Consider the following 18338-nt stretch of genomic DNA (forward strand, 5'->3'; position numbering starts at 1 on the left):
AGATCTTCCGTCCATTGGTTCACTCCCCAAGCAGGTGCAATGGTTGGAGCTGAGCCAATCCCAAAGCCAGGATCCAGGAACTCTTCCAGGTCTGCCACACAGATGCAGGGTCCCAAGACTTAGGGCTGTCCTCAACTGCTTTCCCAGGCCACAAGCAGGGAGCTGGATGGGAAGCGGGGCCACCAGGATTAGAACTGGCGTCCACATGGGACCCAGGCGCGTGCAAGGCAAGGACTTTAGTTGCTAGGCTATCACACCAGGCCCAATTTTATTACTTTAAAAAAGTTTATTATTTATTCAAAGGCTGAGAAGGAAAGACAAAGAAAGATGGATCTGCTAGTTCACTTCCCAGATGACTAGAAGTTTCTTCCAGGTCTCCCATGTGAGTTCAGGAAGAAGTATTTGGGTTATCTTCTGTTGTGTTCATAAGCCATTACAAGGGAACTGCGTAAGAAGGGACCTAGTGGCTAAAGTCCTCGCCTTGAACACAATGGGATCCCATATGGGCGCCGGTTCTAATCCCGGCAGCTCCGTTTCCCATCCAGCTCCCTGCTTGTGGCCTGAGAAAGCGGTAAAGAATGGCCCAAAGCCTTGGGACCCTGCACCCGTGTGGGAGACCTGGAGGAAGCTCCTGGCTCCTGGCTTCACATCGGCACAGCACCGGCCGTTACGGTCACTTGGAGAGTGAATTATTGGATGGAGGATCTTCCTCTCTGTCTCTCCTCCTCTCTATATATCTGACTTTGTAATAAATAAATTAAAAAAAAAAAAAAAGCAGCAGCAGCAGAGTCCCTGAGACACATACCAGTGCTCCTACGGGACGATGGTGTCACAGGCTTAACCCACTGCACCATAATTCTACAAGCCACACCCCCACGTATCATTTATCTCTTTTTCCCCTGCTTTCAGACTCCTCCAAACCTTGGACATGGCAATGAAACCAACAATTACAATATAGAGTTTGAGAGACCTTGAGGAAGATTTTAAAATAAACAGCACCCAACACGACTCCATTTCAAAACCTAAATCTGGCAGTTACAAAACTCAGCTTGGCTTTTCTCCTTTTCCCTTATGTGACAGTCTAGCCTGTTTATGCTTTCTCTCTTCATGTGAAAAAAGCTCCTGGAAGCCAGAGGTCATATCCAACAGAAAAATTAATAAGAGCTAGGAAAACATACATGATCATTTGGGAGGCAGAACAAGGCACCTAATTTTTCCATTCTAAAAAGCTAAATCCCTCCAGGTGCTCTGCACAAATTAGACATAACTAAGTGTTGTTACATAAAGTACTGTTTCATATTGTTGTCATCTTCCCAGTTAAAAATGGCAGTAGGAAAACAGAAGGGAAGCTAATAGCCATCTGAAACAATTAAACAATTTGTAGGAACCTTTACGTTTTGTAGCTCTTTCTCCTGAAACTTAACCTTACTGATGCCAGCCAATAACATACCCAGGAGTATAACAAGTTAATGCTCTACTTCTGGCCCAGAATCCCATATAGGCACTGATTCAAGACCCGGCTGCTCTGCTTCCCATCTGGCTCCTTGCTTGTGGCCTGGGAAGGGAGAGGAGAATGGACCAAGTCCTTGGGCCCTGGACTCACGTGGGAGATGCAGGGGAAGCCCCTGGGCCCATGTAGGAGACCCAGAAGAAGCTCTGGATTGGCTCAGTTCTGGCCATTGTCACCATTTTGGGAATGATTCAACAAATGAAAGATCTCCTCCATTCCTCTGAAACATTGACTTTCAAGCAAAAAATAATCTTTAAACATAAATCTTATTTTTAAAAAATTATTTATTTTTATTAGAAAGTCAGAAACACAGAAAGGAGGAAAGACCTTATGCTTCATAATTCACTCCCCAAGCAACTGTAATGGCTGAAGCTGAGCCGATTAGAAGCCAGGAGCCAGGAACCTCCTCCAGGTCACCCATTCGGGTGTAGGGTCCTAGGGCCTTCAGCCATCCTCGACAGCTTTCCCAGGCCACAAGCAGGGAGCTGATAGGAAGTGGGGCTGCTGGGATTAGAACTGGCGCCCATATCGGATCCTGGCGCCTTGAAGGTGAGAACTTTAACTGGAAAGCCACTGTGCTGGGCCCAAAAATAAATAAATCTTAAAAAGAAAAAATACCACAGCCAACGAACTGAACTCCAGAAAACAAAACTTAAGCCCCTGGGTTTAACAGAAAGGAGGAATGTTTGATTCTGGGCTGTGGTTTCAGATGTCTTTCCATGAACAGCCAAGGATCTGCTGGGTGAACACACTCTGCTCAGATCTGCTGCCTGGGCTGGTTCTCATGGAGGTGACTGTCCAGTAGAGGTAGAAATCGCACAAATAAGGAACATAAATCAATCTTACACATTTGAAAGAGATCTATACAGCAGGCACAAGAAAAATCCCTAACACACATACACACAAAATTCAACCAAAACTTCTACAGACCTCTTACATACTTTAGTATAAAAATAAACAAATAAGGGCCCGGCGGCATGGCCTAGTGGCTAAGGTCCTCGCCTTGAATGCGCCAGGATCCCATATGGGCGCCAGTTCTAATCCCGGCAGCTCCACTTCCTATCTCTCCACCTCTCTGTACATCTTTGTAATAAAAATAAAACAAATCTTAAAATAAAAAAAGAAAACAAATAAATAAAAATGCCAGCGCAGTAGTCTGATGGCTAGGTGCTCGCCTTACACGAGCCAGTATTCCATTTCGGCACCGGTTCGTGTCCTGGCTACTGCCCCATTTCTCATCCAGTTCCCTGCTTGTGGCCTGGGAAAACAGTGGTGGAGGGCCCAGGGCCTTGGGATCCCATACCCACATGGGAGACCCAGTGGAAACTCCTGGCTTCAGATCAGTTCAGCTGCAGCTGCTGCAGCCACTTGGGGAATGAACCAGCAGATGGAGGATTTTTCTGTTTCTCCTTTTTGTATACATGCCTTTTATTAAATATATCTTTGAAAAAACAAAAACGTCAAGAAAACAATTCTGTGGTTTAACAAGCTAATCCTCTGCCTGCAAAGCAGGCATTCTAGCAGGACGCCACCACTTCAGATCCAGCTCCCTGGTAATGCCCCTGAGGATGGTCAAGTGCTTCGCACCCTCTACCGCAGGGGAGACCTCACTTTGGATGGGTTCAGCTCTGGCCATTTCAGCCATCTGGAGAGTTAACCAAAGGGTGAAAAAATCTGTTTCTCCCTCTCTCTCTTTGCAACTCTGCCTCAGGTAAAAAAAGATGTTAAAAAAAAAAAAAGGGTGGGGAGAATAGTGTGGTGGCCTAGTAGCTAAAGTCCTCTCCTTGCATACATCAGATACCATATGGGTGTCAGTTCGTGTCCTGGTGGCTCTACTTCCCTCCCAGCTCCCTGCTTGTGGCCTGGGAAAGCATTCAAGCACAGCCCAAAGCTTTGGAACCCTGCACCCGCGAGGGAGACCTGGAAGAAACCCCTAGCTCCTGGCTTTGGATCAGCTTAGCTCCAACTCTTGCAGCTACTTGGGGAATGAATCAGCAGATAGAAGATCTTTTGTCTCTCCTTCTCTGTGTACATCTGCCTTTCCAGTAAAAATTAATAAACCTTAAAAAAAAAGGAGATAAAAAAATTTATTTGTGTTGAAATGAAGGAGTTTACCATTCTTAAAATGAATTAGTAAAGATCTTAAAGTGTTCAAATAATTTAACCTCTCACCTGATCAGTTGGTATTAACTGATGTAACGCATGTAATCCCAAGATCTGTGTTGATCTGCAGCACTGTAACAGTGAAGGTTGTAACCTTCTGCTACCTGAATCTGGAGCTCTGACTTGGTGCCCCCTCAGCCCTGAACTGACCATTAAAACCACATTTGGATAGCGATACCACACACAGGTGGTTTAATGAAGCCATTAGACCATTGGATTCAGTCTCCTAGTCCTCAAGCCCTTCAGTTTAGACACCAGTCCATGTGGACCACAAGACCCCAGCCCACTCCACACAGAAACAGACAGCTTACCTGATAAAAACTGCAATACAGCCTACCTCTGTTTGGGAAGACAGCTCTGTTCCTTCCTACTGCCTCAGCTGATAACCTAAGGCGCACCCAGTGCTATGGCTGGGAGTGCCTTTAACCCAGCTCCCATCCCATAAGCTGCAGTGCCACAGTGGGAAGCCACAGCAGTCTTGATTTGCTGCAACTCCCAGGGACTGGATGTGCATGGAGGGTGCTGCAGGGACCCACGGGTGTAGGGTCCCTGAGCCGACAAGCAGCTGCTACTGTAGAACACAGGTGCGAGCGTAGGCGTATGTGTAGTCAGCAGCAACAGACACCACCTGGGACGAGCCCAATGGAGCCTGGGTTCTGTGTTCAGACCAAGCTAAAGTCACAGGGAGTAAGTCTAGAAGGGGTGCGCTGTGGAAGAGGGAGGAGGTTTCTCCAGAAAGCACAGCTGAGTCTTAAGATGCAGCTCAAAGGGAGAGCCTCACAGTACCATGACAGTACCCTCAGAAAGAGGAATGAAGTCAGATCAGATGGCTGGCAGGGAGACCCTCAGCAGCCTCTCCCTTTGAGCAAGTAGTTGAAAGAGGCAATTAAGAGCAAACTAAAAAGACCTGGTCTGTTCATTTTCCCCACTCTGCAGCTAAAATGAACATTTAGGGGCATAAAAGAAAGTAAAACATGCTTTCTAACTCCATAAGAGTTCACACTACATTTCAGGAAAACCTGTGAATAAATTTCTGACAAAGCATAACCAATGTTGTTTGATGTTGCATACCAGGTTACGGAACAATACAAAGAGAGGTCGGGGGAGACCTTATAAAAGGCCAACTCCTGAATGACAGGCAGTAACATAGTTGGGACGATGCAACACGAGCAAAAGCTTTTGTCTGACAAGGCCTGGTAATCCAGGAACACACAGGAGTCTGGTCTGGAGATTCCACTGTAATACACTCTACCTGGGGTCAGTGTTGTGGCACAGCTAGTAAAGTTGATGCCTGATGCCAGCATCCCATGTAAGAGTGCTGGCTGGAGTCAAGACTGCTCTGTTTCCAATCCAATTCCCCTGCAATGTGTCTGGGAAAGCATCAGAGGAGGGCCCACGTGACTGGGCCTCCACCAAACATACAGGAGACTCCTGGGTTCAGCTTGGCCAAAAACTGTCCCTTGTAGTCATTTCCGGAGTGAATCAGTGCATGCAAGATCTTCCTCTGTTTCTTCCTCAAATAAATTTTTTAACAAAACAAAACAAAATCCAACTCCACATTCTACATCTGTGCAAAAGTTCAACAACTACTTCTAAAGATACTCCATGAGATTTACCAGTTGGAATCTGAAAGCCTAAAACAGTGTGGTAAAGCCGCTGCCTCTAATGCTAATGGCCTGGGAAAAGCAGTGGAAGATGACCAGCTGTCTGGGCCATTACACCCACATGTGAGACCCAAATAAAGCTCCTATCTTTGGTTAGCCCAGCCCTGGCCCTTGTAGCCATTTGGGGAGTGAAATGGTGAATGGAAGATCTGTTATTTATTTACACACACACACACACACACACACACACACACACACACACACACACACACACACACACACACACACACACACACACACACTCACACACACACACACACACACACACACACACACACACACACACACACACACACACACGATGGTACCATTGTTAAACCACTGCCTACAGCATCAGCTCAAGTTCCAGGTGCTCTGCTTCTGAGCCATCTCCCTGTTAATGACCTGGGAAAGCAGTGGAGGATGGCCCAACTCCTTGGGCCCTTGGAAGACCTGGAAGAAGCTCTCGGCTTCCAACTGCGTTTCCAATAAAAATAAATATATCCTTAAAAAATGGTAACTGTGGGCACTCTCTTCTTGGGCTGCAGCTCCCAATGGTGATCATGAGAGGGTGGAGGGCAGGCCAGGCTGGTCAAGGCAGCAGCACTCACTGGCATATCTGTGGGCCAGGTCTAGGGGTAGGTTGGGTGAGTTAAGCTGCAGCACCCATGAGATGTGGGGACAGACTGGGCTAGGATACACCACATGCCAGCACACTCAAAAACTGGGGGGTCGAGGGCAGGCTTGATGGGGGTTATTGGTGGTCATCGCAACTAGGCCACAGTACCCACTGGTATGAGTGAAGATTGGGCCTGTGTCAAACTGGGCTGGGTTAGACTGAAGTACCACTCAGTTCACATTAGAGATGGGTCAGGGGGGTGGAACTGAGCAGGCAGCTGCATCCATTGGTATGAGTGCTGGCTGGTACAGGACCATGGACCAAACCTGACTCTGCACTAGCTGGCATACATGAGAGTCAAGTCTGAGGTCATCCCAGATGAAGTTTCTTGGGGCACTTACAGACTAGACCACTGGACTCAAACCTGGCGACAGGGAAAATCATAATATATGTGTAACAACCTTACATCGCATGTATTGGAACTGGGCCTCCTCAGCTGCTGATGCCTATGCAGTGGACAGCACGCCCAGACAGCCAGCTCATCTGGGCCAGCAGAGGATGTCAAGTGTCTTGTGAGACAATGGAAAGCAGAACAGAACCGCCACTCTCCTGCCGAAGCTTTCTTGGGTTTGTGGATACACTAAGGTGGACTTGGTCAGTCAACAGACATTGGAAAGATTTTCTCAACCCTGATACAACGAAGCTGACATCTCAGAACTATGGAAACCATCCAAGTAACGTCCTCGGAACACTATTCTGTCATCCCATGATGCTGATGCAGTCTGACAGCAAAGAGTGGACACATCCCCCTGCCCCACTACAGACACAATTTTAAAAAGTCCCACCCACCTTCCTCCATACCTTGACATTCTGACTTTCGTGGGTGTGCATTCCTCTCAACAACGTAGGCAACATTAAAAATAAAACTAATACATATATTCCAATATGTACATCATAATTTATAGGAAATTATGTAATCTTAAAAATCAGATATACAGAGAGAAGAGAGGAAGATTTTCCGTCCAATGGTTCACTCCCCAAGTGGCCGCAAAAGCTGGGGCTGATCCAATCCGACGCCAGGAGCCTCTTCTGGGTCTCCCACAAGGGTGCAGGGGCCCAAGACTTTGGGCTGTCCTTGACTGCTTTCCCAGGCCACAAGCAGGGAGCTGGATGAGAAGTGGGGCTGCTGAGATTAGAACCGGCACCCATATGGGCAAGGACTTCAGCTGCTAGGCTACCGCACTGGGCACGAAATTATGTAATCAAAATATCACTTGTGAATCTGGCACAATGACCTAGTGGCTAAATCCTTGCCTTGCACGTGCCAGGATCCCAAATGGGCACCAGTTAGTGTCCTAGTGCCTCTTTTCTGTTACTCTGCCTTTCAGACAAAAATAAATCTTACTGTTGCACAGGACTCCAGTCTAGCCTGGTTTTGGAAATGTGACTTGAAAGAGCACTGATTTACATGGAGGAGGTTTTTTTGCAGTGGAGGAGGAATGGGGAGTGGTGCTGGGCAGGAAGCTTCCCAGGCAGTAGGCAAAAGGCCAGTTTGGTGAGAGGGAGACGAGGTGGTAAGTATCAGGAAGCAAATTCAAAATGAAACTTGGGGGCCCAGCGGCATGGTCTAGCAGCTAAAGTCCTCGCCTTGAATGCGCCAGGATCCCATATGGGCGCTGGTTCTAATCCCGGCAGCTCCACTTCCCATCCAGCTCCCTGCTTGTGGCCTGGGAAGGCAGTCGTGGACGGCCCAAAGCCTTGGGACCCTGTACTCACGTGGGATACCCGGAAGAAGTTCCTGGCTCCTGGCTTTGGATCGGCATAACATCGGCCGTTGAGCTCACTTGGGGAGTGAATCATCAGACGGAAGATCTTCCTCTCTGTCTCTCCTCCTCTCTGTATATCTGACTTTCCAATAAATAAATAAATCTTAAAAAAAAAAAAAAAGGATATTTGTGGAGTAAATCGAGGATTTGGGACTCCATCCTAAAGGCACTGGGGAAGCCATTACAGTTAAACAGAGGACTTGATATATTTGCTAGCTTCACAAATATTGACTTTGGGCCCGGCACAATAGCATAGTGGCTAAAGTCCTTCTTCTTGCACACACCAGGATCCATATGGGCACCAGTTCTAATCTTGGTGGCCCCGCTTTCCACCCAGCTCCCTGCTTCTAGCCTGGGAAAGCAGATGAGGAGGGCCCAAAGCGTTGGGATCCTGCACCCGCGTGGGAGTCCAAAAAGAGGCTCCTGGCTTCAGATTGGTGCAGGTCCTAATGTTGTGGCTGCTTGGGGAGTGAATCAATGGATGGATGATCTTCCTCTATGTCTCTCTGTGTATATATGACTTTCCAATAAAAATAATATAAATCTTCAAAACAAAACAAAATAAAACATTGACTTAATGAGTCCCTACCCCTGGTATCTCTATTCTGGTATTGAGACCAAACACAAAAAATAAAATAATCCATGCTATAATTGCTAGGAGGGAGGTACACATAATTACACGAGAGGTTAAACTTTGAGAGATCAAGAACAAAAAGCTGAGGAGAGAGGTTGTGGTAAAAAAAAAAAAAAAAGACATGTTGCTGAGCCACAAGGATGATGTCCTCAGCCCAGTGTAACTAGGGCATGGTAACAGCAGCACAACACCAGGGAGGCGGGGCCTGCTCTGCAAGGCAGGAGGCTGTGGACACCATCTGAACTGATGTGATCTTGATGTGATCTCAAAAATGGGACTGGCAAGGAGATTTGAGTAGCCATGGCAAGAATTGTGGCTTAGAACTGGATGGACGTATTGGAAATGGAGCAGCCAGATTTAAAATATACTTTGAATGAGGCTGACATGATGGCTCAATAAGATAATCCTCAGCCTTGCAGTGTAGGCCTCTTCCAGGGGTGCCAGTATTAGTCCTGGCTGCTGCACTTCTGATCTAGCTTCCTGCTTATGGACTTGGGAGGGCAGTGGAGGATGTCTCAGGATCTTGGGACCCTGTACCTGTGTGGGAGACCTGGAAGAGGCTCCTGGCTCCTGGCTTCAGATCAGCTCAGCTCTGGCTGTTCGGGAAGTGAGCCAGGAGATGGATGATCTCTGTTTCTCCTTCTCTCTGCCTTTCAAGTTTAACACACACACACACACTTTTTGAAGGCAGAAGTAACAGGACTTTAAACACCGGGACAGTAAGAGACAAAATTGAAAGAGGTGTGGCGAGGGGCCCGCCATGGTAGCCTAGCAGTAAAAGTCCTTGCCTTGAATGCTCCGGGATCCCCATGGGTGCCGATTCTAATCTCAGCAGCCCCACTTCCCATCCAGCTCCCTGCTTGTGGCCTGGGAAGGCAGTTGAGGACGGCCCAAAGCCTTGGGCCCCTGTACCCATGTGGGAGACCTGGAGGAGTCCCTGGCTCCTGATTGGCTCAGCTTGTGGCTCTACTGAGGCCACTTGGGGAGTGAATTATTGGATGGAAGATTGTCCTCTCTGTATATTCACCTTTCCATAAAAATACATAACTTTAAAGAGAGAGAGAGAGGTGTCTTTGGTAACCATGTGGATGGATTACCAGTGAGCTGGGCACTGATGAGAACATCAGTATTTTCTTTTGGTTATGTCATGTGGGGGTGCTTAGGCTAGGGAACCGGGAGAGGGGTTGTGAAGGAAGGCTGTAAATCCCTAATTAGAATGCTGGATTCCAACTACTCTGCTTCTAATCCAGCTTCCTGCTAATGTGCCTGGGAAGGCAGTGGAAGCCTGGCTCAGGAGGGCCAAGCTCTGGCTGTGGCAGTCATTTGGGAAGTGAAAAATCCCTCTCTGTGTGTGGCTCTGCCTTTTATATAAATTCATCCTTAGTAATACTACAACTAATAAAGAGAAGGCATTCCAAAATACGACTATGGAACTGAGAAAAAAGGTTTAGCTAGAGATTTAAACTTGGGAGTTACCAGTTTTTAGGTGGCAATTAAAATAGGGGTGTGGATGGGGTGACTGCATCAGCTAAGGACACACGCATAAGATTCAGGAGTCTGAGGCTGGCCTGGTGGCTCTGTGGCTAAATCCTCACCTTGCATGCACCGGTAGCCCATATGGGTGCTGGTTCATGTCCTGGCGGCTCCACTTCCCATCCAGCTCCCTGTTTGTGGCCTGGGAAAGCAGCAAAGGACAACCCAAAGCATTGGGATCCTGTACCTGTGTGGGAGACCCAGAAGAGGTTCCTATCTCCTGCCAGTGTAGCCACTTGCAAAATGAATCAGTGGATATCAGACCCTGCTCTCTGTAAATATATTTTTCCAATAAAAATAAGGCTTAAAAAAAAAAGATTCTAGACTACACTGACATATAAACCCAACTTGTTAGAGTTCAAGATAAAAGTGGTTAGCCAAGGAATGTGGAAGCTTCAGCCAGGTAAGTGGAGAAAACCTACCAAGAACACTTAGAAAACCCAAGAAAAGTTTCAAGAAAGCAGTAACTGTTGAATACCCCAGAGACTGAGAAAGAAAACAGTATCCACCAGATTTGGCAACACAGAAGTGTTAACTTTGACAAGGTCAAGAGAACTCAAGTGGTAACAGGTGAACTTAGTACAGAAATTTGGAAAACAAATGATTAGACAGGATTTGGGGATTGTGCTGAGGAATAATGGGGAAGAAAACAAAAGATTATATACAGTATTGAGGGTGGGGCTGGGAGAGCAAGAACAGAATCAAGGATAAATTTATTTACATCTGAAAACCTTGCAGCCCCACCCACTAACAGGCCTGCTTTGGTTTGATGGAAGTGGCCTGGGGCGGTGGTACCAATGCCTGGTGGCTAAATCCTCACCTTGCTTCCCTTCCAGCTCCCTGCTTGTGGCCAGGGAAAGCAACTGAGGACAGCCCAAAGCCTTGGGATCTTACACCTGCATGGGAGACCCAGAAAAAGATCCTGACTTCTGATTGGCTCAGCTCTTGCGGCCACTTGGGGACTGAACCCACCCATGGAAGATCTTTCTGCCTCTCTCCCCTCTCCGTAAATCTGACTTTCCAATAAAAATAAATCTAAAAAAGAAAGAGGCCTCAGGAGAGCAAGAGGTGGAATCTGCCTGACATAGCATTTCTTGATGGTATTGATGGGATTAATCACAAGGGGATTTGAGAGACACGCCACACAAGCCAAAGGCACAGCTTAAGCAGAGCAAAAACACTCAAGACTTCAAAATTGGTAATCATAAGACAAATGATAGAACTAGGTTTATTTTCCACAGAAATTAATTAAGCTCAAGACTGTTTACATTCTCCACGTTCCTTAAAAGAATCATAGCCTAATGCTCCCTTCCTGCTCCCGATACATTAAAATTCCATGAAAGCGTGTGTGTGTGTATACATATATGTATTTTTTTTAACACAACTTTACAGCATCTGCTAACGAAAAATCAAGCCCCAGTTCTTACGCAGACTCAGAGAAATGAGATACTGGCCCTGATTCAAGGGAGCGCCTAGAAAGAACTGCAGACACTGGAACAAAAAGAAAGCCTTGGCTTAACTCATTCTGAGGTGTCTGGCAGGAGTCTGGCCAATATTAGAAAACCGAAATCTACAGAACACGAACCAAGATCTCTGAACTCCATTAAGGACTCAAGGCTGTGACCTTCCACCCAAAAGTTCTACTATCTGTATTATTCAACGGCACGGAAAGAGCTAGAAATTGGCATCACCCGCTAGCCTGATGATGGCCCAGCTGGCGAAAGCTCCTAAGGATTCACAGGCTCGCAAACGGCGGCTCGACCCCCTGACCCCGGCCCCTTCGCGTGGCCCGGCTTCCAGCAGCTGCGGTCCCCGAGCCTGTTGCTTCAACAGACCACCCCCGGCTCTCGGGCTCGGGGTGCTCCCCGCTGGGGAACAGCCTGGAGACTCGAACCGACGCCCGACGCCGCCGCTCCAGCCCCCTCCCCCTCCGGACGCAGCGAGGCCCCCCGAGCCTCCTCCGGCACACCGGCTCCCCAGTGTCTCCTCTCTCCAGGGGCCAGGCCCGAGCAGCCTAGCTTCCCAACCCGACGCCGCCGAGAAACACGCTCTCCGACACCAACTTTACCTGCCCGAAGCCCGCCGCTTCCCCGGGGCGCTCAACCCCCGCCGAGGAAAATGGAGTCGGCGAACCGAGGCCGGAGAGGAGAGTCCGGACCCACCGCACGGCCCCTCCACCACCGCCGCCGCCGCCGCCGCCGCCGCGTCGACGTGAGGCGTCACTTCCGGCCCCCTGTCACTGGGAGTGGGCGGACCGCTCCTGGCGGAGCAGGAAGCGGGTCGTCGCGGAATCCCCGCCGGCCCCGCTGCGACCCCGACCCCGGGCCGGAGGAGTGCCGAGGAACCCGGCCCGGAGCGCTCCTCAGGCCGCGGCGGTCAGAGGAACTCTAAAGCTCCGACTGGCGCGCCCTCACTTCCTTCTCGTTGTGGTTCCGGTTCCGGGGAGGGATTAAGGTTTCCTGGAAGCCTGCGGGGCTCGGCCGCCGGGTGAGGATGGCTGTGGTTTCGCTCCTGGTGTTCGGGGGCCTGTGGAGCGCTGTGGGGGCGTCCAGTCTGGCCGTGGTTACCTGCGGATCTGTGGTGAAGCTTCTCAACACGCGGCACAACGTACGATTGCACTCCCATGACGTGCGCTATGGATCAGGTGCGGCGGGATACCTGGTTCGTCCGCAGGGGGCGTGAGAGGCGTGTCCAGGGGGAGGGTCGTCGGTGCCTGTGGAGGGGAGGCGTGCCCAGGGGAGGGTCGTAGGGTATTGTGGAGGTGAGAGGTGCCCTGGGGAGGGTGGTGGGGGCCTGTGGAGGTGAGGGTGTTCTGGGAAGGGTCATGGGGTATTGTGGAAGGGAGGGATGCCCAGGGAAGGGTCATAGGGGCTTGCGGGGTTAAGGGTGCCCCAGGGAGGGTCATGGGGTGTTGCGGAGGTGACGGACCCCCTGGGGAGGGTCTTGGGGGGGGGCGGGTCTGTAGAGATGAAAAGTGTGGGGGGAGTATCATGGGGGCCTGTGGAGGAGAATGGTGCCCCAGGGAGGGTCACAGGGGTTTGAGAAGGTGCAGGGATTTATCTACTTGAAAAGGCAGAAAGAGGGAAAGATCTTCCATCTGCTGGTTCACTCCCCAGATGTCCCCAGCAGCAGAGGCTGGATCATTCTGAAGGCAGGAGCCAGGAGCTTTCTCCAGGCCTCCTATGAGGATGCAGGGGCCCAAGCACTTGGTCCCTCCTCCACTGCTTTCTCATGACATTAGCTGGGAGCTGGAACAAAAGTGGAGCAGCCGTCACTTCTGTATGGGATACTGGCTTTGAAGACAGTGGCATAACCTACTATATCACAACACTGACCCCTCCCTGAAGTTCTGAAAGTGCCCTCATAAAATTATATACTCGGCATGTTCTAGGGATTCCCTAGGCTAGTAATCCTGGAATATGTGTATGTAGGTAGACATGGCCTGTACTTCTAAAAGCTGCACAAATTTATATTTTTAGTGTTTTGATATGACCAACTCTACTGTTTATCATATAACAAATAATACTAGTCACATTTAGGATTTTTCATAAATATCTTAATGCTGTAGAAGAAAAAATATTGCCAAACTTAGTGTTTACTGCATACCTGTCCATACCTACTTTATGATAGGGCACATCATTGACTACAGGAGAGGGCGAGAGGGTCAGATTGCACTCACTTTTTTTTACTGCAGGTAGTGGGCAGCAGTCAGTGACAGGTGTGACCTCTGTGGATGACAGTAACAGTTACTGGCGAGTGCGAGGGAAGACAGCCACAGTGTGTGAGAGGGGAACCCCCATCAAATGTGGCCAGCTCATCCGGCTGACACACGTCAACACTGGCCGAAACCTCCATAGTCACCACTTCACCTCACCTCTTTCCGGCAACCAGGTGAGCTAGCATCCAGGGGCCACTACTGCTCCACGTGGTCCAACTGGGCTCAGACGTCTTTCTTTTCCAGGTGTGGATGTTCTTTTCCATGCAGTGTCAGGATTGATCAAACAGACAACAAGAAGATGCTTAATGGAGAAATGATTTGATAAAACTATACTGTGGCCACCATCCATACTTTTAGGATGACAACACTGATACGAATGGCTTTAGAAATTCACTGGAATTTTGTGAATCAAAACTTATCTCTTACCTTAACAGTAGTATCCTACTTTTCTTCTCTATGAATGAAATCCACCATCATTTATTATTAGCTAATCTCTCTACAAACCCAAGACACTGTTACAGGGTCATGCCAAACAAGTCTAAAGCTTATTAAGGAGTCTTTATTAACTAAGCTTGGTGATAATAGAGCACACTAGAAACAGCAAGTCACAACTCCATACGGCAATCCAATCAGTTGTAACCCCAAAAGGAACAAATGGTCTTTACCCTGAAGTCCACCCGTTAAGCTGTGGCCTCACATCCCAGCTTCCCCAACAATATAAGTTATCCTGAGAGATATGCAACAAATAACTTGGACACATTTACAAAGCTGCAGACATTCACCTTTCCCTGGCTTCTCTGCCCACCTTCCACTGCTGCTAGGCCTCACCTCTCCTGGAACTCCTGATACTACACAAATCAGAAATACAAAGCATCTTAGCATTGCTATCTTTACTGTCTTTAGTAAACAGAAGATGAGAAATACAGACACACAGGAGCCATGCTCAGGGGATATCTGTCCTGGGACAGCCAAGAGTCAGAGTACCAGAGCAATGGAAGCACAGGACCAAGAGAGAGTGAGCCCCTCCTTATCATGAGCCATTGCAGGGGCTTGTGAGGGGAGCGGTTACGCAACAAGACAATACTGTCCCTCTGAATAACAGGTGAGCATCACAGGTGGGCAGGAGGGAACACCTAGATGGTGGTGGTAGAGTGGCTTCCAAGCCCATGATCCTGAACTAGCTTCCTTCCTCACCACAACACCAGACACAGTAAGCGAAAGCGAGCCACGTGAGATCTTTATTTTGAAGGGAAGAGCAGAGTGAAAGCTGGCAGAGAGAGCATGGTGGGAGTGGAGAAAGGAAAGTCACCTCTATAGCCTTGAGGTGGGTGTGGGGTTGCTGGGTCAGGGATTGGCAGATGCCAGATGCAGCTGTAGGTGGCTACCAGAGATAAATGTCTCAGGCATTGCTGGAGCAGAACCATGAGGTGTGGGGATCATAAAGTACAGGCATTGGGGGCACAGCGCTTACTTAGGCAAGTGAGCCTTATTGGGACCATACCTAGGGGATTTAAGGTAATGCTGGGTAAGCAGGTATTCAAGGTGGTGCTCGGTCCAGGGTGGTCGGATCAGTCTTCAGGGTTCGCTGTTGAGTCACTCCTTACATTTATGGTAATTTTGATACAACTAAACTGGGTAGATTCAACATTGTACAATATTGTGCTTATTCTAGATCATCAGTGCTGTACATTGTCTAAGAACATATGAGCTTAATCTCTATCTGGGTCTCCCAGAGTAGGTGACAAGGTCCCAAGCACTTGAGCCATCTTCTTTTATCTTCTCATGCATGTTAACAGGGGTTAGATTGGACTGGTTTGGAAGCAGAACAGCCAGGATTTGCATGCACGCTCAGGCTAATCTGAGATCCCAGTATTGCAGACAGTGGCTTCACATTGCTGTGTCATAACAGCACAAGGACCCTGACTTGCTCAGTTTTGAGAAGTATGGGATCCATTGTATTGTAGCATTCTTGATCAGATTGGATGTGGTGTGCGTGTCCCCTGATGGCTCCTCTGATGGAGGTTTGGTTCCTAATGTTATACAGAAGTGGTGGGGTCTTTAATAAGAGATGAATAAAAAAATAATAATTAAAGAGGTGACTAGAGCATAAAGAGACTGAGTGCTCTCAGGGTGATTTTAGTCCTCCAAAAACACATTCTTAGGAGAGGGGGGTTGTTAGAGAAGAGTATGACCTCACTGGAGTATGTCTCTTCATTACACACATACACACACACCCTTTCCATGAAGCCCTTGCCCTTTCAACTTATGATACAGCCGGGGGTCCTGGCTGTGGGTGTTGGGTTGTTTGTACTTCGTGGCCATCAGGATTGTGAACTCCACAATAAACCTCTATTCATTGTACATTATCAAGCAGCTCAGACAGATGAAGACCATACCCCTGTGCTGGAATTTGGCTGATGTTTTCCTCATGGTTTCACTGGGCTTATGGAGTACAGGGAGGAAGATTACCACAGGCAAGTGCTGTGCTCATCAACGTGCTGTCTACAGAATCTGGATGCTGCCCTGAGCTACCAGAGTCAAGTAGTGTCTACGACTTACTTAAAGTTACTCTTTGTTTTCCCCCTTTTCATATTGTAGTCTTTTGATGGAAGTCATGCATAGGCCATGCTTACAGAGCAGAGACTTAGGCTGCTCCAACTTGAGAGTGGACTATGTGCTTAATTTACTTGAGAGTTTTTTCTATATGAAACATTTGTCTTGGGGTTGGCACTGTGGTATAGTGTGTTAAATCACTGCCTGTAGCACCACCCTGATATATGAGCACCAGTGTGCATCCTAACTGTTCCAACTGCTCAGCTCCCTGCTAAGGTGCCTGGGAAAGCAGCAGATGGTGGCCCAAGTTCTTGGGACTCTGCACCCACGTGAGAACTACGTGCAGCTCCTGGGTCCTTGTCTTGGCCTAGACCTACCCTGGCCATTGTGGCCATGTGGGGAGTAAACCAGTGGATAGAAGATCTGTCTCTCCATTTCTCTATAAATCTGTCTTTCAAATAAATCTTTATTTTTGTTTACTAATTCAAAAGGCAGTGTTAGAGAAATCTTTATTTTTTTAAGATTTATTTTTATTGGAAAGTCAGATATACAGAGAGGAAGAGCTTATGTCCAATGATTCACTTCCCAAGTGACAACAATGGCTGGAGTTAAGCTGATCTGAAGCCAGGGGCCTGGAGCCTTTTTCTGGTCCCCCACGTGGGTGCAGGGTCCCAAGGCTTTGGGCTGTCTTCAAGTGCTTTCCCAGGCCACAAGCAGGGAGCTGGATAGAAGTGGGCTGTCGGGATTAGAACCAGTGCCCATATGGGATTCTGGCACATAAAGGCAAGGACTTTAGCTGCTAGGTCACCACGCCAGCCCCTAGAGAAATCTTTAATCTGCTGTTTTATTCTTTAGGTAGCTGCAATAGCCAGGGCTGGGCTTCAAATCAACACCCACATGGGATGCTGACGCTGCATACGGCGGCTTAACTTGACTGTGGCACAGTGCTGACTCTTGGATAAATCAATCTTTAAGAAGTTTTTGGTTTTAAGAACCATGAGCAGTGGATTGTGAAACATCTGTTGCACTTTGCTTGGTGAACATTTCCTATCACAGTTGATTCTTCCCGTTTATCACTGGGGATACGGCCAGGAAGAATGCAGGAAAGGACTCAACTGAGATTCAAGGTCTACCCATCTCCAGAGCCCATTTAATTAAAAAGAAGTATGTTTTTCTTAAAAATGTCATTTATTTCAAAGGCAGAGTGACAGAGAGAGAAGGAGAGATAGAGACTTCGCAAATGGCTACAACAGCTAGAGCTGAGTCCAGCCAAAGCCAGGAGCCAGGAATTGCATCCACGCTTGGCCCATCACCTGCAACCTCCCAGGGTACATATTAGCCGCAAGCTGGATTGGGACTGGAGGCGGGTCTCAAACCGGACACTTCCACAGGGGTTGTGGGTGTCCCAAGCAGAGCCTTCAACCTGCTCGGCTGCACTGCCTACCCCATTCCCTCTGGTCTGTGCCTCAGCCATGGTAATATTGTCCCTTCTGTTTCCAGGAAGTGAGTGCATTCGGTGAGGAAGGGGAAGGCGACTATCTGGATGACTGGACTGTGCTCTGTAACGGGCCCTACTGGGTGAGAGACGGGGAGGTGCGGTTCAAGCATTCGTCCACGGAAGTCCTGCTGTCTGTCACAGGGGAGCAGTACGGTCGTCCCATCAGCGGGCAAAAAGAAGTTCATGGCATGGCCCAGGCAAGCCCGAACAACTACTGGAAAGCCATGGAGGGCATCTTCATGAAGCCCAGCGAGCTGCTGAAGGCGGAAGCCCACCATGCTGAGCTCTGAGTCGAGGTGTTGAGCCTCTCCCCACACAGTGTTCACGGACACAGCGGCTGCTTGCCCTGTCCTCTAGGACATGCACCCTGGACAGTGGCCACCCGGGGAGCTTCACAGCTGAATCAGTTACTCCCAGACTTGGGTCTGCTCTTTTTTGAGGACTCGGTGAGGGGCAGATGTTTGTTCTTCCTGTGTCTAAAGCAAACCAAGGGAGTCGGGAAATATTTACTCTTCAGATGTTAGATCATGGATTGTTAATGTGTGTGTGACTTTTCCTGTTGTTTCTTCCCAAAACTGATAAAGTGAGAAATTTCTTGCTGGTCACATCACTTCATTTATTAGCTGTACTGTTTCCTTCTC

General features: G+C 48.5%; 2 protein-coding genes across 2 annotated transcripts in view; one reads left to right on the forward strand and one right to left on the reverse strand.

The window, feature by feature from the left end:
- The window catches only part of SUPT6H (SPT6 homolog, histone chaperone and transcription elongation factor), a 38843-nt gene extending 26738 nt beyond the window's left edge, over positions 1-12105 (reverse strand). The window contains exon 1 of the mRNA XM_041001695.1: positions 11997-12105. The gene's annotated coding sequence lies outside the window, so the exon portion shown is untranslated. The remainder of the gene's footprint in view (positions 1-11996) is intronic.
- A 169-nt stretch (positions 12106-12274) lies between these two features.
- On the forward strand, positions 12275-18302 carry SDF2 (stromal cell derived factor 2). Its single transcript, XM_041001705.1, has 3 exons — positions 12275-12572; positions 13623-13819; positions 17700-18302. The coding sequence occupies exons 1-3, from the start codon at positions 12422-12424 to the stop codon at positions 17985-17987; spliced, it is 636 nt and encodes a 211-aa protein (XP_040857639.1). The 5' UTR covers positions 12275-12421; the 3' UTR covers positions 17988-18302.
- The last annotated feature ends 36 nt before the right edge of the window (positions 18303-18338 follow it).

Source organism: Ochotona curzoniae, unplaced genomic scaffold (assembly GCF_017591425.1).
Source record: "Ochotona curzoniae isolate NIBS_2020 unplaced genomic scaffold, NIBS_Ocur_1.0 scaffold_2453, whole genome shotgun sequence".
NCBI lineage: Eukaryota > Metazoa > Chordata > Mammalia > Lagomorpha > Ochotonidae > Ochotona > Ochotona curzoniae.

What these genes read in the sequence shown, in the direction of transcription:
- SDF2 (XM_041001705.1), top strand. Translation starts at nt 12,422, where the DNA reads ATGGCTGTGGTTTCGCTCCTGGTGTTCGGGGGCCTGTGGAGCGCTGTG. An exon ending in TGACGTGCGCTATGGATCAG is followed by an intron (nt 12,573 to 13,622) that starts GTGCGGCGGGAT and finishes TTTTTACTGCAG; the next exon opens with GTAGTGGGCAGCAGTCAGTG. An exon ending in CACCTCTTTCCGGCAACCAG is followed by an intron (nt 13,820 to 17,699) that starts GTGAGCTAGCAT and finishes TTCTGTTTCCAG; the next exon opens with GAAGTGAGTGCATTCGGTGA.